Consider the following 24540-nt stretch of genomic DNA (forward strand, 5'->3'; position numbering starts at 1 on the left):
TCCTAACAATGGAAATGATAAAAAAAAGTCTTCAAGCCGAGATATTCTAACTTTATATGCTAAATATTCATGTGGCCTTAGATAAGCCACTTATGCTTCAAAATTTCAGGGGTTTTTTAATCCAAAAAAACAGATTGTCAACACTTCCCATGTTACAGTGATAGTCATCTGATGCATGTTGTAATCCTTAAAGACTATGGAAATCCAATCTATTGGGAAAATGCAGTCAAATTCCTGAGGACACCTGACATTCTTCTCTTTTTCCCACTGGAGAACATACTTATAGGGTTTGATCTAGTAGCCCAGGCACCAGCATTCAGCCATGGCACCAACCTCAATGTGGACATCTTAATGATCTCTGGGAGAGATACAGTGCTCTCACAGGGGCAGAAGCCCAAATGCCAGGTCGAGGTATGGTTTCATGAAGCTTGAGCAGACACACCCAGCTCCCTCCTCCAAGATTACAGGTGGCAAGTTAGGACAACCAAGAAACGAGACATGTATCAAGGCGTCTAGGAGGAAGTCAAAGGCCAGACGCTGGGGAGACCAACTTGTTATGTCAAATTGAAGACCGAGGGATGCAAAAGAGTAATGCAGCATATTTCCAAGCTAGAGAGTCCCCTTCAATGGAAGGAAAGCTTTGAAGCACGCTTTCCAAGACGGTTGCTATTACTCCTGGTAGATGTCTGAATTTTGTCTTCATGGGTTGTGGTGTGTGGTTTGGACTGGCTTAAGAGTCACAGGACAGGGGAAGTAGAAACACACATAGCTAAGGGAGGAGGACTGCCTTGAGGGAGGGGGAGACCCCCCCACCCCACCAAAAGCTATCAAATAGTAGAGGCAAATGTCACAGAACCTTTGATCAACATGAAGATGAGAATTTGGCCAGCACCATTATAATTCTATCCACCTCTCCATAATGTATGCAACAATGTAACAAGAGCATTTCTTTGTGCAATGAAATCTTGTTAAATTGATATAGTTTTATTCAAAACAGCATGAATTTGAAGTAGCTATTTCTCCCTAGTTGACTTAAATGTCTTATTGCTCTTAAATAAAATATCAGATAATATATACTTAAAGTTCTTTTTTTTTTCATAGCTCCCTTAATATAGAATTAACAAGGTGTTCCTCAATTATTTAGAGTTTTCTGGTAAAGTTCCCATAAAGCTTTCACAAAAATAATGGGAAATATGTCCATAATTCCCATCTGACATGCGAAACAACTTAAATTCTAGAAGGCGGAACAACTTCTTTAGCCAGCGGGGTCAGTCTTCCATTTCATGAACTTAAGTACCATGGCATGGGGCTGAGATCTGGAGTCAGCGGGGGTGAATGTGTGAGTGGGAGGGCAGGTCATGGTGGAAGGACAGCTAAGTGGCCAGAATCAGCATATGCATTCCCAGCATACGCTGCTAGGCAAAACTCATTTGGACAAACCAACTGCCTCAGAGAAACAGCAAGAGGTGTCCTAAAAGGGCATAAGAAATGAAGCTGCAGAGAATGTAGAAATGAGCTGAGGGTATCTAGGAAGTTGGCACAGGGGCATGTCACAACAGGCTCTGGGAGCCCTATGTCTGCCATGTTTAAGGGGTGGGACTTTATGGAAGGCTTTTCTGAACCCGGACTCTTTTATTTGTAAAATGAAATGCCAGCCTAAAATTCATGCCAGAGAGCTAAAGTGAGAGTCCCACAAAAACGAAGTCCAAAGATATTAATATTTTATTCTCAGAGAATTATTTGGAAGATTAAGTGAGCGAAATTATGTGTAAGTGCTCTGTACGCTGGAAGTTATTAGGCAAACACTACTCTTTAATTTATATATGCCATATGAAATGGAAAAAAAGAGTGTTCTCTTTGAATTATAAAAGTTAACTATAGAGATTTTAAAAATATGTATTTTGAAGGAGAAAATTTAAAAGTTACAGTTGAACTCACTACTCAAACTATTTAAAAAATGGTTGGGGAGACTTTTTACTCTGTGTTTGTGTACATATATATGTGTGTATTTCATATAGCATCATATGATACATACTAGACAGAGCTGAAACTACTTTTTTCTTTTTACTTAACAGCATGTTTTCACATTCTTGAATATCTCATTTCTAAACAACCAAAAAGGAGATATTATTGACTTAATCCCAATAAAATGAATCAGAGGTGACTTTTATAAGAAAAATATTTATTTAAGTCATTTGTTGGCAAGCACTTCCAACTGGCTGCTAGGATTTTTGTTACCTCAGCCAAGGACTGTGAATAAAAGATTGAAAAATATATATATTCAAAGCAAAAGTCAATACAGTAATGAAAAAAGAATCCGTAGGGAGAAAAAACAAAACTCCTCACTATGTGGTAAAGATTATAGAAAAGTATTGAAGATTTAAGCCATATTATCAGGCATTGAGGTCTAGAGGCTTTGCTTATTCTAAAAATGAAATAAAATATCAAGAAAATATTATTAAAAGAGAAAAAGACTAACTCTGGAACTCAATGAGTAGTTGAAAAACAGCAGGAGCCAAACCTTGACCAGTACTTCTTTCTTTCTTTCTTTCTTTTTTTTTTTTTTTTTTTCTTAAGATTTCATTTGAGAGAGAGAGAGCACAGGCAGGGGGAGGGGCAGAGGGAGACACAGACTCCCAGCTGAGCAAGGAGCCCAGTTCTAGGCTGGATCCCAAGGCCCTGGGATCAAGACCTGAGCCAAAGGTAAGCACTTAACGACTGAGCCACCCAGGTGCCCCAGACCAGAACTTTAGAGACCAGCTTTTCTGTAAACCCCATGAGCAGCTCTTGGTAGAATAATGAACCCCACATTACTCATTGAAATATGCATTTAGCATGTTTCCAGCATAAAGAGACCATATAAGCTGTATGTAAAGCTGCTGCTACTTGGGAGCCTGCCCCAAATTAAGAATTTCCTTCTAAACAAGTATTTAATCTAAGTTGGCACGTACTTTTCCCACTATGGCTTCTAAAATACTGCACCTTCTCCCCTTTGGGTCATCCGCACTGGGATGTATTACCTGCCCCAGGCGTGCTCATGTTTCTTGGTCAGGGACGTTGGTTGTACACTTATTAATTATGCTCCTGGTAGCTATTGCTGTATAACGAATAGGCCTGCAACGAGTGAGTTAACAGAGCAATGGGCGTTTATGACTCTTCCAGGTCTGAAATTTGGGCAGGATGTGTGGAGCTGACTCGTCTCTGCTTCATGGCATCAGGACCCTCAGTTTGGCTGACTCAGTGACTAGAGAGGTTAGAATAGCTGAGCTGGGGCATCTCTCTCTCTTTGCTTCATGTCATTGCTCTGACTTTCCACATGGTTTCTCAGCATGGTGGCCAAGAACTAGATTTTTTTCATGGTAGTTCAGGAGCTGAAGGGTGTGGAGGAAGGGGTATTTCTAGAGTCCTGGGCAGAACCCTAACTTCAGAAGGCCTGGAATTATTATCAGTCAGGCAAGTCACTAAGGCCAGCCCAGACTCAATGGAGAGGACTCAGATGGGATGTCTCAGTGGGAGGAGTGGGGAAGTATGTGAGCCACCTTTAATCTCCCACAAATTCTATGAAAAATGCTCTTCTTTGAAAGAAATTTTTGAGAGAATACTAGAGAAGAATGCGAGACTGAATGTAAGAACTCACCCTAATTTTTTGACTATTAAAAAAAAAAGAGTATGATTTACAGTATCCTCTTCTTCAGTTTGCCTTGACTGATATTAGATATGGCTAACTCTTTCTCAGTTCCTAAAAATAGTGGTATCTGGGGCCCACTGATCTCCCTTATTTCTCCCTTATGGTACTGTATTTTTGTTCTTACTTAAAAAAAATAAGCAAGATGTTGTAATGTAAAAAATATTGCCAGAATTACCAGATATCTTAGTTTTGGGAGAGCAAACTCTTTATTTTCTCCTACCCAGAGGCCATAGCTAATACTGTCTGTATAGGCTGAATGTAAGAGAAGAATTTTGCTGTTCATTTAATATTATCAGGTGAAATCTGCACCAGAAAATCATTTTATGTGTATTCAAATTGCCACTGAATAGCAGCGATGTTCTGGCAGGCGATGAGCAAAATAAACCGAAAAAAAAAAAAAAATGATAACGTTAGTGAAAGCCAGATATTGAGAATGGTCCTACCTGCAGATTATGGAACAAACAGTAGAAGAATGAAAATTCAGGGGAAATGTGAACGACTCTCGTGATATCTCCATCATTGGAGAAGCCATACTTGAACGGAGAGAAAAGCAGAAGCTCATTATCATTTGACACGATGATAATTTCTACACTGAGTTGTAGCTTCCCTTTATCACCACATGCTGCCCGCCTACGTGCAACTCACAGACCTTCTTCCGGTTTGTGAATCAAAGCCTCTTCATTGTTGCAGTCTCTAAAGCCTCATGATCTCATCCAGTTTCCAGATTGTCAAGCTCCTAGAACCCTCCCGTTGGAGGGGTTGTAGTAGAAAATACACTTTTTGGAAGGAGATCATAGATGAGGAAAATACTCTCACTGACTGTTTTAGATGCCACAATGGTTCTCTCTCCCCTTCTCCTCCTACAATATGTCTACAAACCCTAGTATACGTGGCTCCTAACTTCTCCAATAATGGTGTGTTCTTATTCAGTTTTATTTGATACCTGACATTATTCAAAGCTCTTTTCTTTCCTAGTTTCTCAAATTGTTATTTAAAGCTATGGAATTGTATTGAACAGGCAGGGCTGTGTAATCAACCCGGGGAAGAGCTACAACTTGTGTGGCATTGACTCCCATGTAACGTTTGAGCACATCCCATATAACCCTAGCTTTCATCCTTACAAGACCCTACGAAGTAGTTACCATGAATTATGTCTATATTGTCAATGGGGGAAAAAAGACACTGGACAGTTAAATTAATTGTTCAAGACATTACTCAAATAGCACATGGAAGAGCTGGGATTCAAACCTAAGCAACCTGCAGGCAAAGTCTAAGTTCTAAAATGACCTCTTAAAGAGCTCATAGAACACGTTGTTCTAGAAAGTTCTTAAATGCTCACAGAGAAGGAATGCTCTTTACCCAAGTTCAAATTTAGTAATAAGAATAGTGGCTTTTCAGAGTTTTCTCAGATTTTGAGCCAAGTTTACCCACTGTTGGGTCCATTGCAGTAGGATGGAGCAGCCTGGGAGAGCATGGAATCTAGAGCTATGTCTACATTTGAGGTGGGTGATGGCCTCTCAGAAATGAATATCCTTGTATGTAAATCTTTTGCAGAGTTTTGGTTATTTTTAGACAAATGGTTGAGTGAATAGTTGAATTTCTTAAAGGTTTTTAGCACATTTTGCCAAACCATTTTCTGGAAAGTTTGCACCTATATATCTCCCCCCGCCACACACACAAACTGAAACATTATCTATGATAATTTATTCAATCTTTGCCTATTTTATGGTTGAGAGTAGAATTATGTCACTCATTCTTCAGTAAATTGAATATTCACTAAGGAATGGTTATTGTATAAACATATACCTAGATCTGCTCTAGATTCCAGGGAACCAAGAGTGCCTCATACTTGCTTTATTTTCCATTTTAATAACAACTGGCCAGTCTTTCATATGTGAATTGATTATTTGTGTCTCTTCCTTTGTGAACTTTGTGTTTAAGTACTCTGTTTTTGTGGAAATGTTAGTCTCTTTATTATTTGTAAGGTCAAATCAAACACTGATTCAGTTTAGATTCAAGTATAAGACTATTTTGAGAACTTTACAAAATTATGCAAGTGTAGCTTCTAGTTTGAGCTGATTCACTAACTGTTTCCATTCATTCATCTACCCATCAAACAGAATGTGCAAACTCAAACATTCTTGTAAGCACTGAGGGATATAATAAGATGCTGTTTCTGCTGTCAGGTTGATCACAGACCAATAGCAGAGACAAAAGAGACAAGCAATTACAATATAGGATTATTTTACTGTTAAACAGATGCATTTGTTTTTCTATTTGGCATCATTCACCTTTCCTGGTTGGGAATGCTTTCCCACTTTGTGTTTTGGGTTTTGGTGGCAGATAATGCTGTGAATCTGTGAGGAGCAAAGTACACCTTCTCTCTCTCTCTTGCTCTTCATTCCAGCAGCTAACTTGGCCATTTGATGCCAATAAGATGCTCTCATCCAGGACTTGGTATCTGAAGCAAGCGATGCAAACATTAGTGGCTGTGATACTGGTGGTGTACAACAATGAGCACAGAGGTGTCCTGGAAAGGCATCAATAGTATCCAGTTTTCCTGGTGGTGTAGTATAGGGGAAGCAGAAGTGTTCTGGTAGGTGTACCTGCTAAGAGACTATGGTTATACTTCTTACTTTGTAAGACCTGGAAGCTGGGTTTATTGTTGTTGATTTTCCAAGTCAGTCTGTATGCTTGGGAAGTCCTTTCTAAACCATTTAGATCCTCCTGGAAAATTGCTTTTCTTTATCTTAAAATAGTAAGAGCTGTTTTCTCCTGCATGAAACTAGAGCATAATCACTGTATGGACATTAAATGCTAGGACATTAAATGCTATAGGAGAAACAATTAGGGTTCAGTTAAGCAATGAAGAGTTGATGCTGCCTTCATTTATAATTGTCATAAAATACATGTTTTTAGTTTTTAGTTTTGTTTTGGCACATTGTTTGGATCAAGAAACTTTCTTTAAAATGATCTCTGGAGAATTATTACCTGAACCCATGTAAAGATGGAAAATACTTTTGCAGAATCCTCACGAAGAGTTCAGTTCATAGAAAACCTTTATCTTTCTGCCTCGGTAGTGTTTTTGTTTGTTTGTTTGTTTATTTGTTTGTTTTTGCTGAGAAGATACTTATCTCAGTGTTGGGCAACCCTCCTTGGGAGGTGTTTTTTTGTTTTTGTTTTTGTTTTTTGTTTTTGCTTCTTTCTATGACTCGCCTGTAGACTGCTTGTAAAGTCTTTCTTGATTTGTATTAATGTTTATTACATATCCATTATTTTCCTAACTGACGTAAACTTTTGGGGAGAAATCTTGTTATGTACTGCTTTGAGAATAAACCAGACATTCAGTAATTATTGTATAAATTAATTATTGCAGAAGAAAAGTTAGATAGAAGCAAATGTAATGCCTTTAAAAAAAGATTTTATTTATTTATTAGAGAGAGAGGTGAGAGAGCAGGCACGAGTGGGTGGAAGGGCAGAGGGAGAAGCAGACTTACTGCTGAGCCAGTAGTCCCACACGGTGCTCCATCCTGGGACCTTGGATCAGGAGCTGCCTAGGGTTCATGACCTGAGCCAAAGGCAGACACTTAACCTACTGAGCCACCCAAGTGCCCCACAAACGTATGCCTTATTATATTGATCAAAATAGGAGATTTCAAGTGTCACTTGCTTCATATAACCAGAGCATACAAAGGCTATGTGATATGCTATGTCATTTATTTAGTGAAGGACAGAACCAGTTTAATGAATTTTTCTATGCTAAACACATACATGTAAGTCTCGATCAAGAAAGAAAATATAAAAAAAAAAAGAAAGAAAGAAATAAAGAAAAAGAAAATATCCTTAGCTCCCTAGAACTTCAAACAGTTCTGTGTGCCCTCTTCTACTATCTTGGGTTGAAACTCCAAAAATTGTTCATTTTTTGTTTATACATATATATATATATATATATATATAGAGAGAGAGAGAGAGAGAGAGAGAGAGAGAGAATGTCATAAATACAAGATAAAGGTAAATAATTATCTTTGCTCTTTTGTCAATACTTTGTTAGTGATACTGTAATATACATCTGTCTTGCGTGCAGTCATAATGGGTTCTTTTTTATTGCTGTGTAGTATTCCCCCAGAACAATACATCACAGTGCATTTATCCATTCAGTGTTGGTAGATATTTGGACTGTTTCCAAATTGTGCTTCTGTGAAAAATCTTATACATATCTTTTGGTGAGGAAACACAAGCACGCATGTGTGCATGCACACACACACACACACACACACACACACATACACACACACCTACTGGGTGCATTGCAGGGAATGGAATTGCCTAATCATAAGAACCAAAACTATACACATTTAGAAATAACAAAACCAAGAGCATATTTAGGAATAAGGAAAAATTATTAGGCAATTATAAAATTCAAAAATGTTCTCCCCAGAAAACAGACTTTCTCAAGTGTGGAGCTCAAACCAGTTGGCAAATGTCTGTAGCGACTTATTTCGGCATCACCACTTAGCCTTGGAGGGCTATTTACATTCCTACCTGTGCAAGACTGTCTCTATTTAAACAGACTCTGAAGTGGGTCCTATGCTCCTGAGGCAAATTAAAAATGAAATCCGGGAAGAATTGACAGGCTGTTCCCTAGAACTCTGAGCAGCTCTAATTATGTTACAATACGTTTAGATGGTTAAGCACAAAATACTCTACCTGCCTTTAGAGAACTGAAAGCTGAGTAGAATTTCCCCAAAGTGCTTTTCTTGATGTGCGCAGGGAAGCGTCAACATTATGCATTAATGTGGGAACAATTGTAGGTTTTTGTACCACTTAATTCATTGCTGTGTTTGACTTCCGTTTTTACCCCCAGTAATGTGGACAGTTTCACGATGCGGATTCCAAGTGTTAATGAATGAGTGTTACTGTTGGAGTCATGCCCGCCATGAATACCTTCTTCGTCCTTGTGATCCCCCAGTCCGAAGGGGCATGGTGGTGAGAGCAAGCAAGCACCCAAGCAGGAGGATAATTTGCTGAGCTTCAGCGACTCCTGCTCGTGGGAACTCCTTGTGTGGCGTGACAAAATTTGGGCTTACCTGTTACCAGCCTGCTTGTGGGAAGTCTGCCAGAGTGCCTCTGCCGTGTTACGGTAACAGCAGGAGCTCCAAAGTTCTCCAGATCATCTTGTCCTGCTTGTGTTACATAAGCATCCCAGGTGACATATCCTAGAAGGAGAGGGATACAAATAAGATGGTAATAAATGAGCAGAACTGTCTCCAATCGTAATGTGTTTCCAAAGGTGTCTGTGGGGAGTCAGTGAGAATGTCATAGTCACTGCCTAATTTGCGTGGCTTTCTATAATCATTTCCATTTATCTGCAATCTAGTTAAAAGCTGCTAGCTAGTTCATCCATTTCGACACGGGGATCCATTATAAGAAAGCACTTCTCTTAGCAAAGTAAGATCCATTCTTCCGCATTCCCCAGAGTGAACTATCAAAGGTTAAATTATTTTCCAGGCAGGCGCTCCACGCCACTGAACAGCTCAATCTGTGTTCTTTTATCTCCGCATCTCTCACTCGATGCAATTCCTGTGCTAGTTCATTAGCTGCTTGCAGGCAGGGCTCCCCCTTTTCCAGTGGGCTCTGCAGCCCCAGAATGGTCTTGGTTTGGGCTTCTTTCTCTTCATGACTTTAATTTTCTGTTTCCTTTATAAATAGCCAGGGGGGAAAAGACCTCATCTTTATTTGTTTATTTGTAAAGTGAACTGCATTTTGTAATTGTGTGTGTGTGTGTGTGTGGTTGCTGTTGTTGGGCGGGGAGGCTCAGAGCAGATTGTAGAGGTCAGCGTACTAGAACTATTTAAATTAAAATTTAATTAAAATTAATTAAAATGAAATGAAAATAAAGCGAAATGAGAAGTTTCATTCCTCAGTCACACTGGACACATTTCAAGCATGCCATCACCACATGTAACCAATGGTGCAGATTGTAGAACACCTTTCCACATAAAATGCTTCCCACAGAACGTTCTCCTGGATGGCCCTGCTCTAGTAGGAGACTCAAATCCTTTTGAACAAGAGTCCCCTTTTCAGGCACCTTTACAGCCCAGGACACAGTAGGAAATTTGTGGAAAAGTAAACCTACTTTAACAAAGGTTTGTCTGATGCATGAATGGCAGAGGAATGGAGTTGACCCGCTGGCAATGCCAAATCACAACCCACTAGGATCTTCTAGTCAAAAAGCTTTTACCTGTAGAGGTTTTAGAAGACTATATGTGATTAGCAAAATAACATAAGGAAGAAAATATATGTATGACCTGTTCCTGAGAAATGAGAGATTCAAACATTTGAAGATACATATCAATAGCTAAATAATCCTTCAAGCTACTTAGACGAACGCTATCAGGAAGCCCATGAATTATCGTAATACAAGAGTTACAACACAAAAGGTCTGAAGAATGAGAGCGTGGATGGGTGGTAATTGGTGATAGACTTCACAGAGGAACCAAAGCCCTGCATGTCTTGTTGGTGTGCCTGACATATCTGACGCCTTCCAATGATGGGAGATGTGTGGTGGTGGCTGGCTACCTCACTGGAATCCGTCTCATCACAAAACATAACTTTAGGCTAGACAGAAGTCTTTCCCTCCTTCTTGAGTATTTCCCAGAATTAAATGCTCTTCCCGATGGAGAAATCCCATCTTCTCCAAAAGATTATGGTACTTCTGCTCCCCTGTTGGGGTCAATGAACCAGATGTTCCCATCTTTGCACTGGGCCCTCCTTCTATGGGTCTCCACCATAGAAGCCCAGGCCTGTTCCCCATGTGTTCCATCCTGCAGACATCATGGAGACTGCCTGCTCTCCTATATGATTTAATTAGCTCTGGCACAGGAACGGCGGCGGGGGAGGGGAGGATTAAAGGCCGATTAAAGAGCTTATGGAAAATAGATATGATTTAGGAGAATAATCTTCTGGAAACCCAAGTCCACATGTGACAAATCTTCCTGGACAGACTCTACTCTGGTAGAAATGACTGCCCCTGCAGGACTTACAGCAAGAGGTGACCCTGGAAAGTCAGGTCAAAAAAGAGATGCTCCCTGTGGAAACTCAAGGAATGGATAGAAACACACATCTTTTATTCAAAAACAGATGCAACTGCTCCCCATCGTGTCATAAAGAAACAACGTAGGAAGTGTTTATGAAACATGATTTATGCAACACACTTTTTTCTAGGTAATATTTTATTAATTAACATTTATTTACCAACAAAGTAAGGCAACGACTCTGACAAGCAGCATATTCAAATTTTAATGTTAGAATCGCTTAACAGAAACTACGCAGAAGGCATGGCGTCATCTCCTCCCCATCTTTAACATTTCTACAAATATTTGAGATGGCTCCAGCGGGGAAGTGAGCATGCTAATTCCTGGGAGGGACAAAACTGTCCACTCAAGACATTTCTCCCTTTCCAAGACTTGATTGCAGCCCTAAAAGCATTAGCTACAGAGAAATGGTGTTTGCAACCTTGAGTTGTCAAAAATAGAAAGAAGTGGAGGGCAAAGGTCGACAGAACTTCAGTCAGTTTTGTGAGACCCTTGGTTTTGCTTTAAGGTACCATAGTTCAAACTCAATCAGCTTCCATTACACAGGGCAGGATCTTGATGAGCTTGTAACCCTATAAACAGTTCTCTGGAGGGATGTATAAAGTTATTTGAATATAATTCATTCAGGCAACAAATTGGCCCATCACTCAGCTCACAAATCTTTTTTTTTTTTTTTTAAAGATTTATTTATTTATTTGACAGAGAGAGAGAGAGAGAGAGAGATCACAAATAGGCAGAGAGGCAGGCAGAAAGAGAAGGGGAAGCAGGCTCCCTGCTGAGCAGAGAGCCCTATGCAGGGCTCTATCCCAGGACCCTGAGATTATGACCTGAGCGGAAGGCAGAGGCTTAACCCACTGAGCTACCCAGGCTCCCCAGCTCACAAATCGTTCTGTTGACCAGGCTGCCAAAACAGGAATAGTGCTCCCCTCTGCAGAAATCTCCCTCTATATTGCCCTTATTGCATGGAAAATTCAGAATCTTTTAAAAGAAAAGGATTAATTAAAAAAGTAAAAAGAGATATAGTTTTTTCACAAATGTTCCCAATAATTCTGCAAGTTAGGAATTAGTCGCATATTATCTATGAAGGAGATTGAAATTCTGAGATGTCCACACAACTTCTAGGTTAGAAGACTGCTATGATAAATTCAGACAGCTATGCTCAAATTTAGGCCTTTGTTGTTTGGAAAGGGAGTCTCCTTCTACTAGGTCCCCTGGTTCCCTTATCTTCTGCTGTGAGAACAAAGTTGCAAACAACATGAAATTTAAGAAAAAAACTTTGATGATGGGACAAAGTTGATTTATGGTCTGATAGTTTTTGAACAAGGTTTAACTGATTTTCAACTTGCCTGACACTATACATCTTAGGGAGAAAATGTCTTCATTTCTGATCTCAAAGACAGCAAGTTTCTATTTAGGATTCTTCAACTGTTGTGACATTCTCAGATCCTGGGATGGGCAATAGTGGAAATAAGATGTGATTACCACCCTATAGGCCAATATGAGACTGTGCTTGGGGGCAACCACAAAATCAAAAGCCAGGCAGGAAGGTCAGTTGTATCTACCCAAGAGGCAAGAGAGAAAACAAAAAATTTGGAATAGGTAGCACCAAGGACTTACTTGTGAAAATCCATAGTTCTCCTATTTCTCTAAATAATTCTTCATTGTCTTTGGTGGTTGGGTATAAAGAAGGTGAAAGAGTCCACTAAAATGGTAGTACTTTTGGATTTGAACTGTTACGGAAAAAAAGATGGCTGCCAAACCGAGTCAATAGGAAAAGAGATTTCATTTCTAGGTGAAGACTGACATTATTCGGAAGGACTGCTTACAAATAGAATTAAGGAATAAAAATAACAAAAAAGAACAGTAATTCTCAGGTGCCTGGGGGGCACAGTTGGTTAAGTCTCTGACTCTTGGTTTCAGCACGGGTCATGATCTCAGGGTGCTGAGAGCTAGGCTTGCATGGGGCTTTGCACTCAGCAGGGACCCTGCCTGAGATTCTCTCCCTCTCCCTCACTGTCTCTGCCTCTTCTCCCACTCACATGCATAGGTGCTCTTTCCCTTTCTTAAATAAATAAATAAATAAATAAATAAATAAATAAATAAATAAGGAATAGTCATTATCACAGTAATCATCATCATTATTATTGCTCTGAACTCTGAACTTTGGTTTATTGTAGCCCAGCAGGAATACTACAGTTTAGAATTCTAGACCTAGTTTATTCCTTATTAACTAAATGAAAATTTTATTTCCTAAGTACTTCAAGTATGGTTCCCTCTTTGCTCTTTCTATTTTCTACTCCAGGGTCTCCTATTAAAGCTGTGCTGATAATCAGCTCACTACCAGTATGGTGTCCAAAGCCACTTGTCTTCTGACTGGCATGGTATTGGTTCCTTTGCTGAGTGGTTTGCCAAATATCATAAACATCTTCCCTGTGTGGTGGGATATAGAATGTTCAACACAAATATTCTATTCCTCTTATTTTTTTTTTAATCTCAGAATTTTTATCCTTTTCACTTTGTATTGGCAATCTAAAAGGATACTTATTGCTACAAACTTATTTTAATTTTTATATTAAAGATAGGCAGTCTGTGAACATCTGCTCTTTATTTCTATTTCTTTTGTGGTTGTAACCATAGTTTTCAGAATTTAATTTCCAACAACTCCAATCACTGCTCTTTTGTGGCATTTCCATTCTTTTTTTATCCCCTGTCTTTTTTTTTTTCCATACTTCTCCCCTTCTTATTCTCCTTTCCTGCCTCCATTTTCCTTCTAATTATATTATTTATATCTCAGAGTTAAAATTGCACTTAGTTTCACAAAGAGAAATTTTTTTTCTTTTCTTTTTATTGTAACAATATGAGATGATGGATGTTAAGTGCACCTGTGGGGTGATCATTTCACAATATATGTAAATCAAACCATCATGTTGTACACCTTCAACATACATGGTGAAGCCTATCAATTATTCCTCAGTAAAACTGGAAAAAGTTACAACTAGTTTCTCTTTATGTTTCTTGTGTTAACTCTGTTCCTTTTTTGAGTTCCTTTATTGAGTTCCTTTCTTGTGTGTTGATTTCTAAGCTTAGTTTCATAATCATTTTTCTCTCAACCTTTTTTTTTTTTTTCCTTAGGCTCTCTATTTGACTAATTTTTGTCCCCGGAGAGGATTTCTTTAGCTTTGGGGAAACTCTCTGTTTTCCTGGCAGTCAACAAGAATTCCAGTTATGTGGCCTTTGCCCCTGGCACCACGCAGGGCATTCCGGAGGAGATCTGTGGCCTGCAGGCTGTCCTTGCAGAAATGGAGAGACAGCTTTGCCTTTAGAGACCAAGTAGGTAAAGCAAATATTTGAAGTTGGTGGGGTTTTAAGAGAGTAAGGCTTGCTGGCTACTGTGAAGATGAAGAACTGGAGAGTGTATCATGTCTTCCTTTTTTCAAATAAAACGAAACAATGTCAAATGCAACAAGTCTTCTGTCTTGATAAGGACTGATCCCCCCTTATCTTGTCACATTAATAAATCTTGCTCTGTGGTTTGCATGGATCTTCCGGGGGTAAGATTTCCCTGCCTCGTTTGGCAGAAATAATTTATGTAGGACGATGTCCTACTTCTACAATGCCAGCACCTGCTTTGAGAGTCTCTTGTCAGAATTTCTAATTATTTTGTGAGATGTAAACTTGACTCATAGTTTTATCCTGAAGGCAAATACCGATGCCTATTTATATGAAAATGCATACTTGACACAATTTTTCAACAACAGCTATTGATTACTGCCTGGTTATAGCAAATTGCATTATTATTTAGTATATATTCATTTCTGTTTTACCCCATCTGGGGAAGGATTACCCATCTGCCCCAATAATGCTGAGCTTTGCCATGTCTTACTTCGGCTATTGCAAGGACATGCTGAATTGGCACAGAGCCTTTTAAAAATATCTGTGTTGTTTGCCTGTCCTCTTTTACTCCTGCATTCAAGCATGAGAAGAGAATTTCCCAGGTATCTGCTGCTCCTTTAGCCTGCATCCTGGAAAACCAGAGGACATAACAAAGGTGAACACCTTCAACCTCATCCCAAAGCCTAGAATAGAGCCACTGCAGATCTGTGAACTTGAAGGAACTGGTTATTCCAAGGCATTGAGATCTGGGAACGATTTGTTATTGCAACAAAGCCAGCTAATATAGAATTTGGTACAAGGAATGAGGCGATGCTGTTAAAAAAACAAACACAACAATAAAGTGAAACTAAGCTATATATCATTAGCTTTGGGGCAGAACAATGAATGGCAAAGAGCTGTTAGAGAAGGTTGGAAAAAAAGGCAATCGATATATTATTGCAGCAGGGCCATTGATTAAACTTCCTCTTGCAAAATCTAGAAAGTAGTCAAAAGATCTGAAAACTCACGCCTTTGGTTGATGCAGTAGAAAGAGGGAATATTTGTAGTTGAATGGATTGTTACCTCTAGTGCTTGAGAAATTGCTACAAGAAAATGACATTAGCTTAAAGGAAAGCAAATGAAAAGATGAATTCACTGGAAATTAGGAATGAGAGGTAAAAGAGAAAATCCCCAATTTTCCTTATGCAGGGTTGAATGATGCAATTATTTTCCTCTTTGACAACGAAAGATAAAATTGGAAACCACTTTGAGTGAGAAAGGGCTTAGTGAGACCCAGTTCAAGACTCGACCTCAGGGCAAAGATCGAAAAAAGACAGGATGATTACACTTTTTGTTAAATCCACTGATTGGATTAGTCTGACCCCAGATGACCCTTTCTGGTGATCAGAATGACTCATAATAGATACTAAGGGCAAGCTCCCACAGACACACAGGAAACTCAAAGCTCTGAACTCAGAATCATTTCTGGCCAAGAATTATGGATGAGGACATTGGTATATGGAGCTAATGGAATGAAATAGGTTAACCAGCCCAAGGCAAATAAAGAAACAAAAACCATGAAATTTTTGACCAATGAGTTTCCAGTCTATATTAAAAGGCCTGTGACTCTGAGATATAAAAGATCCCTGGAGCCCAAATTTAGCCCCGAAATCAGGCTGGGAATGCTGCTCAGCCACCTGAGAGCGAATACATTCTAATGCCTTTTTTGGATGTGTTCCAGGAGGGAAATGGAAAAGGAAGAATTTCTAAGGGCAGAATTAAGAGCCAACGAAGAACGGAATAGGGGTTAATCCCAGGGGTGAGACTGTTACCTAATTAGTTTTCTCACCACCTGGATGACAGACCTTGCAAAGTTTGTCCTGTTGGATTTCAGAATTGCCACGTTGTCTCCCCTTTTACCCTTTCCGAATGTGTGTATATTTCATGTTGGGTGTTGTGGGAGGAGATAACCTGTCATTTTATTTTATTTTAAAGATTTTATTTATTTGACAGAGAGAAATCACACAAAGGCAGAGAAGTAGGCAAAGAGAGGGGTGGGGGGCGGGGGAGAAGCAGGCCCCCTTCTGAGCAGAGAGCCCGAGGAGCGGCTGGATCGCAGGACCCTGAGATCATGACCTGAGCTGAAGGCAGAGGCTTTAACCCACTGAGCCACCCAGGTGCCCCTAACCTGTCATTTTAGAGAAGTCTCTGGGTCAAGAGGACCTATATCTACAACCAGGAAAGGGATTTGGGGGCCTGATGGCATGTTTGAAGGGAACTCTGGGGCTTCTGCATTGCAGAGAAGGTGACTGTATTTTATGTTTTGTGTCAAGGAGTATTTGTAATTAAAAAGTAAAACTAGTAGGTTTTATTATTTAAATAACACTGTTCTTCCCCACCCTCTGTGAACTGGACAATACTTGCTGTCCCCTGGATTTTGGGCTTGGTCATGTGACTTACTTTGACAGAAGGAATGCACCCCAGTTCCATCCAAGCAGAAGTGTTGGAAACACATAACTCCACTCACATTACTGTGCTCCAGGCTTTGATAATGAAAAACAGGACACTCCAGAGAGGATATGCCTGGGTCCTGGAATGGAACATTATAAAACGCTGAACCTAACTCTCACCTCAAGCAAAGCTTCCATAGGCAGCTTTGCATACAACAGCAAGAACAGCAAATGTGAACTTCTGCAAGCCAATGAGATTCTAGATGTGTTTGTTGTCCCAGAAAAAGCTGATTCATACACCAGCCTACTAGCCCATGGCCCATTTTTTTTCTTTGTAATTGGGTCCCCCTAACTGAGTCCTTATAACTTTCTGTCAGGAAGACACACCTCCTTTTGGAGAATTTGCCATTCATTTGTAATTACTTATTAGTTCCTCTGCTCTGTTGGCTTTCATTCCATAAAATATATTTATATCTTTTAGAAATCACTGTTTCAGTCTAGAAATGGCATCTTTTTATTCTTCCAAAATTACCATGAATTTATTCTTAGATTTTTATTTATTCTGCCTTTTCAAATTTTAAGAGGGGGAGATAGCTTACAAATTTAGTGAGTCAACTTGGCTGGGCCAATCTGGTTAGATTCTCCTTGATCCCCTTGGCGTTAGAAAAGGATACCTGGGGCGCCTGGGTGGCTCAGTGGGTTAAGCCGCTGCCTTCGGCTCAGGTCATGATCTCAGAGTCCTGGGATCGAGTCCCGCATCGGGCTCTCTGCTCAGCGGAGAGCCTGCTTCCCTCTCTCTCTCTCTGCCTGCCTCTCCATCTACTTGTGATTTCTCTCTGTCAAATAAATAAATAAAATCTTAAAAAAAAAAAAAAAAAAAAAAGGATACCTGTAAGGAGGTTGGTTAGATAAGGAGAGCATCTCTTGTTTATATGAGGGTTTTCAAACCAGAAACAATGTTATTGCCATTGGGGGAAAAGGGTAGGTGGTACCAAAAATATCTGAGAGGATGTACATATTTCTTTGGGGCTTTATGGACCCACTGAACTTCTCTAATAATCACGTAATAGTCCCAAAAATGTTCTCTAATATAGATGCTCTAAAAAGTCCAAGTGATTTGATTTCAGTTGACGAAACTAAGAGATTCTAACCAACTATAACAGCAATCATCCCCTAGTGAAGGCACAAGAATCCTGTTTTAATTCTGAATTGATGAAATTATTTAAGATACAAAAGAAGGATTGATTCTGAATAAATTGAGGCAAAAATATGAAAGGAGAGGTAGGAGCCACGGAGAAATTCTCAAAGGAGCCTAATGGCATGGAGGACCAGTACTTGTCTCTAGCTTAAAACTACATGCCATTACCAGCTGCTTAAGTACACTGGGATTTTCAGTAGCTATTGCTACTGGGACCCTTTCACTCTGAGCTGCAAACATTCATATTATTCTGAAAGTTTCTTTGAAAATTAGACAATTATCTACCAGAATATTTCTGGAGGTTTTACACAGGTCGGAGCTGCTAAAATCACAGGCTAGAAATGGACTTTCCCAATCCATTCTAGCATCTAGTCAAGAGTTCCAGTGCTCTCCTTTACCTTCTGTTCCACACCGGTAGACCAGGAGCACTTAGTAAGCATGCTTTCAATTTAGCATGTTTTAGGGAGCATTCCCTTCCCCACATATACGTCCATTCGTGTGCATGGACATCTGCATGGTTTGAACTATTGTACCATTCTTTCAGACAAATTCCTGGTGAATGTCACCAAATCATTAACTCTAATTACCATCAAAACAAAAAAAGAAGTAAATCAGATGATTCTAAGTCTTTCAGCCTTTCAGCCTTTCAGGATGCAGAGCAGTGATTTAGTTTCTAAACAGAATTTTCTTCTACTTGAATCTTCGAGTGAGATGGGCACACTAGAACCAGCGTTTTCACCAATCATGCTACACTAAGTGCAGTGACCATTCTCCAAAATGACCTCAGTGATTCCATCTCTTGGTAGTCATCCATTTGTATAGTCCTCTCCCACATTTTACCAGGTTTGGTCTGTGTGATCAATGCAATACAGAAGAAGTTATGGTATTTTATTTCTGACATTATAAAAGACACCATACCTTCTGTTTTGCTCCTGTTCTCTCACTTGGTCTAAGGGGGAATGATATTGAGCTCAGTCTCATAGAGAAGCCCTCGTGGGGGAGAATGGTGACCTTTCGCTAACAGTCACATGGCCATTGAGTGAGCTTGGAAGTGGATTGTATAGCACCAGTGAAGTCTTCAGAGATGCATTGTCTTGGTCAACAGCTTGGTTACAACTTCATGACAGACTCTAGCTATGCCCCTCTTGGAATCCTGACCCAAAGAAACTCTGTAAGATAATGTTTTGCTGTTGTTGTTGCTGCTTGTGGTGCTTTTATTTTTATTATTTATTTATTTTTTTTTTTCAAGAGAGAGAACCAGTGGCAGTGGTGGAGGAGAGAGTAGAAGTGCAGGAGCAGAAGGAGAGGGAGAGAGAAAATTTTAAGTAGAGTCCAGCATGGAGCCCATTGTGGGGCTCCATATCACAACCCTGAGATTGTGACCTGAGCTGAAATCAAGAGTTGGACACTTAACTGGCTGACCCAGGCACCCCTTGATAATGTTGTTTTAAGCTGGTATATTTTGGGATAATTTGTTATGTAATAGCTAATATAAGAACAATGCCACGGAGCATCTCTGTGTCTACTCTTCTATCTATAAAATAATACATTATTACATACCTCATAGAAATAGTTTAATATATATATGTATATATATATATATAGTTTCTAAATATATTGGGAATACTTAACCATGTAGAAAGAAAAATATTATTTTTTATAATTCCTTATAGAAATCATTTGTTATTTTAAAATTACATTTGATAGTATCATAACAAGTTTTGTTTATAGAAAGAAAGAAATTATATTTCTCTTTTGTTCAACCAGCAAAAATGGCATGCATTTACCATGCAATTATACCTTAATTTCTTATACAGGTGCATAACAACCTTCTGTCTCAGATCTCTTTGTATTCAGAGTTTATTTTTAAATCACATTTGGTCATCAACAAGAAAAGTATGTATCAGTAGGATATTTTGCTTCTCATAGTCCCTGACTTGTAGCCACACTTTAGCCATGATGGGATACTTTAAGATTTAGTGTCACATTAGTGTTGGTTTTGCCTTGATTGAAATTTATTTGATTGGAATTTATACAGATTCTCCCGAGAGATGGTTAGAAAGCATTTGAAGATAGATGCTCATCATGTGAGGAATAACTTTCCATGAGTTTCCATGAGTCCACTTGTTCATATAACCTCTCCCGACTTGGAAAGCTTATGATCTATTCCAAGATATTTGGCAATTTCTACAGCTTTTAATTGCTTTGCCTGACATGTGACAGGCAGTCAGTTTGCAAGTGTCTCAGTGACAAGGACACATAGCTTTTCTTAGTTGTGGGTGTCTTCCATTTTCATGCCCTGTCAAGTACATTTTTGTATCATGAATTCATACCATGAAGATCTGTCCCTCTGCCTCTTTGCATACACAAGACTTTTCCTTTTAATACGGCATCACAGTACAGTTTTTCTGAGAGTATTTCAAACTAAATGTAGAAATCCAATGAAAAACTCAATAATTCTTTGGTACCATGAATGTCCTCATTAAATAAGATGATAAATAGATACATTCTACCTTTGCAACTTTATAAATACAAACAACAATTTTGTCACAATATGTATCTGTTAAGAAAGTTCAAATCTGAGTGAAGTACATTATAAATTGAGGGAGTAATATAGTGACTGTCTACTCTGTAGGGAGCACTTCATACATTTTTGTATATTGCTTAGTTAAGGTTTACCAATAGTCTTTCTAGGTTCCAGATGAGGAGACTGATACTCATGAAGGTTAAGTAACTTGTTCAGGGAACATAGGATGGAAGAGACCAAGTTAGAATTTAATTTACATCTTTTCCCTTCCAAAGATTGTGCTCATTCCAGCATATACTGCTGCTTCTCAAATGATATTATTGATTTTAGCATAGTCTTTAGTCTGTTCCTACTAAAGCAATATCACTGAGAGAAAATTCCATTAGCTTTTAGCTTGGGAGAAGGAAAGACATCGAGCAACCATCCTTGCTCCCTTGATAATCTCTCTGTAACAGAGCTCACACTATATGTGCAAGCCTTTCCTGGTAAAATGTTAACACTTCACACTTTTTCATTTAAAAGCATTTTAGCTTTGGTTTCAGAGAGTGAAGCAAAGCAAAAAAGAAAAAAAGGAAAGAAAAAAAAAAGTAAGTCAAGGTGATTATAGCAGAGACATCTATGATTTTCCTAGAAATTAATATTACCCAGTATAACTAAAAAACATCCAGAGTCCAAAATGTAGGTTGTTGATGCCACATATTTTCTTTCACCTGCTTTCAAATGAGCCACTATTTTGCCTAAAAACAAACAAACCTGTATATGTGTATGAGGAAGTACTAGATACATAACCATTTGCCCATAGAAAAACATGTGTAATGAAAAAAGAATTTTAATTTTATTTCCTTCATCCCCAGGATCTCTCTCCAGTTACTTACAGAAAATAGTTTTTAATTAAGGGGACTCTCTACAGAGGGACTGCATGATTCAAATAAGGACAGAAATCCATAGAGACAATTTAGCAATTTAGGGTTATATGCTGGCTATAGTTATAAAAACCATTTTTCCAACCAGCTAGCTGCTGTATTTAAACTTCCTGGTCAACCTACACCTATTATAGCATCTAATTTTTACATCTACTTGGTAGACATTAAATTGTTCTTACAAAATAAGAAATAATTCTTTTGGGGGATGATTACAGCTATATGATTCCAGATGTAATGGGAACCTAATTCTGGTGTTAAGCTTGAAATTTCACAATCAAGGTGATCCTGCCTCATTTTAAATTAAAACCTTATTTTGTGTCTCTATGTTGTATAATTTCCCTCAAAATGAAGAAAATGCCATAAAAAACAATTTTTATATAAATTATTTGGATAAGGAGTCGCCAACACTTAGAATAAATCAAACTGTATCATGCTAAAATTTGTAGAAACCATGTTGACTGGCTTCTTTCCCAGTTGAGGAAATGAATAGTCGTCTCAAAGCCTCAACGTCATTCAACCATGCCTGTTTTTTTAATGTTGAACTTATTTACTGTTAGCACTCATTTCTCTGGTTATTTCACCAACCCTCATGGTTACTCATGTTATGAATTTGGTACCAGCACCCAAACTCATACTTCCGGGCTGTACCTCTTCCTGTTATTCCAGACTCATATGTCCACCTGTCTACATGGCATCTTCTTTTTGATGTATACAAGTTATCTCTACTTGATTATCTCCAATATGGAGGCCCCGACCTTTCCACCAAAGACTGCTCCTCTCTCATTTCCCCCATTTTATTGGATGACAATTGATTCTTCTACTTTCTGGGGCCAAACACTGTGGAGTCATTTTTGAAGCCTTGATCTCTCTCTCTCTCTCTCTCTCTCTCTCTTTCTCTCTCTTTCATCAGCAAATACTGTTGGCACTACCTTCAGGACAGATATAAACAGTCATAACTTCTTACCACATCCACTGCGCCCACGCTTGTCCTTGTCAACATCATTTGTCATACAAATAGTTTCGGTACCCTCCTAATACATCTCCCTACTTCCACTTTTGTCTTTCTACAGTCTGGTTTTGACACCACAACCTGAGTGATTAAGTGAAACTCTAAGTCAGCTCGTATCCTACCTCTAAGCAAAACCCTCCAAAGGTTTTCCCTTTCCCCCAGAGTAAAACCCAAAGTGCCACATGGGCAATAGGACATGTCCCCAGCCTCTCCTAGAGCCCCTCTCCCTCCACCACACACACTCATACTGCTCTCCTCACTAACCTCTTCTACTGACTCCTACTATCTGTGCTTTTACTTACTCTGCTCTGGTCTCACTGGGTTCTTCGAGTGAGTTCTTCAAAAGGGCCAGGCAGCCCTCCCATCACACATCATCCTGGAGCATTGTCCTCTCAGTGTTCATGTGACTAGTTCCCTCACTGTTTTCAAATTCATGCTTAGATGCTACTTTCTCAGCAAGGACTTCTCTGAGCACTCTCTGTACAAGTGCAACCCCAGTTTTAGCATCCTCTACCCCCCCCCCCTTCCTGCTTTATCTGCTTCTCTCATTAGAGTGAAAACTCTATAGAGGTGAAGACTGTTTTGTTCCGTCATGTATACATAGCACACAGGACTTCGCACGACATACAGTGTGTGTTGTGAAATAACTGAATGAGTGAATGAATGACTGCTTTGGTTATTTCTAGTAATCAATCAACATGTCAAAGCTTTGGGAAAATATCTGAGCAAGATGCCCTTACTTATCTTATGGATCAGGAAAATCATAACCCAATCGGAAATGTTTTTTGAATTATTGAGTAATTTTTTTCAGAATAATTCACTGAATGTATTACTATTACTTTATTAGTGACATCTTGGCTGTTTAGTGATTCAAAGGCTACAATACTATGTAAAGAGTTTTTTCCATTCATGAAGTGCCAGAGTCAGCTCAGGAGCTAATGCCACTCCGGGCCATATGAATTTGTAGTTCCTATCTTTGAAAGAAAATGATCAGGAATTACCCCATTTTATAGTTAGAGTTTAGAATAAATTGTAGATAGTGGTGGGGTGAGGTGGTGGGTATCTGACTGACATTCTCAGTTATAGATTAGAGGAATTACAACTGGTATTTTTTTTTTTTAAGTACGTTTAGGTCTAATAAGGGACACTTGCAGAAACCCACTCAACATTTCCCCAAGGCCACTCAAACCCTAACTTCCATGTAAACTGTCTATCTATTCATGTGACTTCCCATTTATGAAGTCACAGCATTTATGCAAGCCATTGACTTATTTCTAAACCTAGGAATTTTTTTAAGATTATTTATTTATATATTTGACAGAGAGAGAGAGATCACAAATATGCAGAGAGGCAGGCAGAGAGAGAGAGGAGGAAGCAGGCTCTCTGCCAAACAGAGAGCCCGATGTGGGGCTTGATTCCAGGACCCTGAGATCATGACCTGAGCCAAAGGCAGAGACTTAACCCACTGAGCCACCCTGGTGCCCTAAACATAGGAATTTAACAATGAGTAAGTTGTGAGTATGGAGTATGGAAGGAGTATGCTCTGTATTTCTCGGAACTTGTCCTAGGAGTGGTCACTCGTTTTGCAAATGAGGGCTGATTTGATTAAAAGCCAATCAAAGACAAGACTGTGAGTATTTACTTAAGAGAAGGATGCCGATTCTTTGTCTATATGAACACAATGTAAAATGTCTCCTTAATTTTATCAATTCAGTACAACGTCACATTAGTGCTATCCATTTTTCAGCATCAGTTCCTAGCAGGCAGGCCTTCTGACTGTTGAACTTTTCTCTGAGCAGCAGTATGTGCAAGGGGATGCTTAATAAATGCCATTAGACAATGATTGCCTGTGTTTAATATTTATTGAGCACCTATAGGGACCTTGAGACCTTGGTCCAGGATGAAAAGCTTTAAAAAAGCCTGTACTTAATTAAGAAAAACATGGTCCCTGCTCCCAAGAAGCTTATCTGCTAAAGCAGACAATACTGGTGTGGGTGCACAGAGAAAATTAATTTTTTTAGCTAAATGCAGAAAACAACAACCACTTTTATGAAATTGCAGGATTTATCTTCTTCTCTCTTAAACTTGTTTTCTTTGTGAGGGCCTCACGTTAAATGTCTGGCAAAGAATGAAGGTAGAAGAGCCTGGAAAAAGGACAAGGGGATGAGGCATGAAGAAAAGGGGGGATAACAGATGGCGAGGCAGTAGGCTGTATGGCCTGAGGGAAGGAGCAGTTGGGGAAGAAATGGAATTTCTGTAGGTGGTTGCTGTGTTTTCTA

The 24540-nt window shown here is 39.1% G+C and overlaps 1 protein-coding gene across 1 annotated transcript in view; it reads right to left on the reverse strand.

The window, feature by feature from the left end:
* The window catches only part of LOC309855305 (uncharacterized protein), a gene marked incomplete at its 5' end in the record, with an annotated part of 601888 nt that overhangs the window by 17726 nt on the left and 559622 nt on the right, over positions 1 to 24540 (reverse strand). Inside the window, one exon of the mRNA XM_082715476.1 lies at positions 8776 to 8904. Within this exon, the coding sequence (XP_082571602.1) occupies positions 8776 to 8904 (129 nt within the window). The remainder of the gene's footprint in view (positions 1 to 8775; positions 8905 to 24540) is intronic.

This window comes from Mustela nivalis (genome assembly GCF_964662115.1).
Source record: "Mustela nivalis genome assembly, chromosome: 20".
Classification (NCBI taxonomy): domain Eukaryota; kingdom Metazoa; phylum Chordata; class Mammalia; order Carnivora; family Mustelidae; genus Mustela; species Mustela nivalis.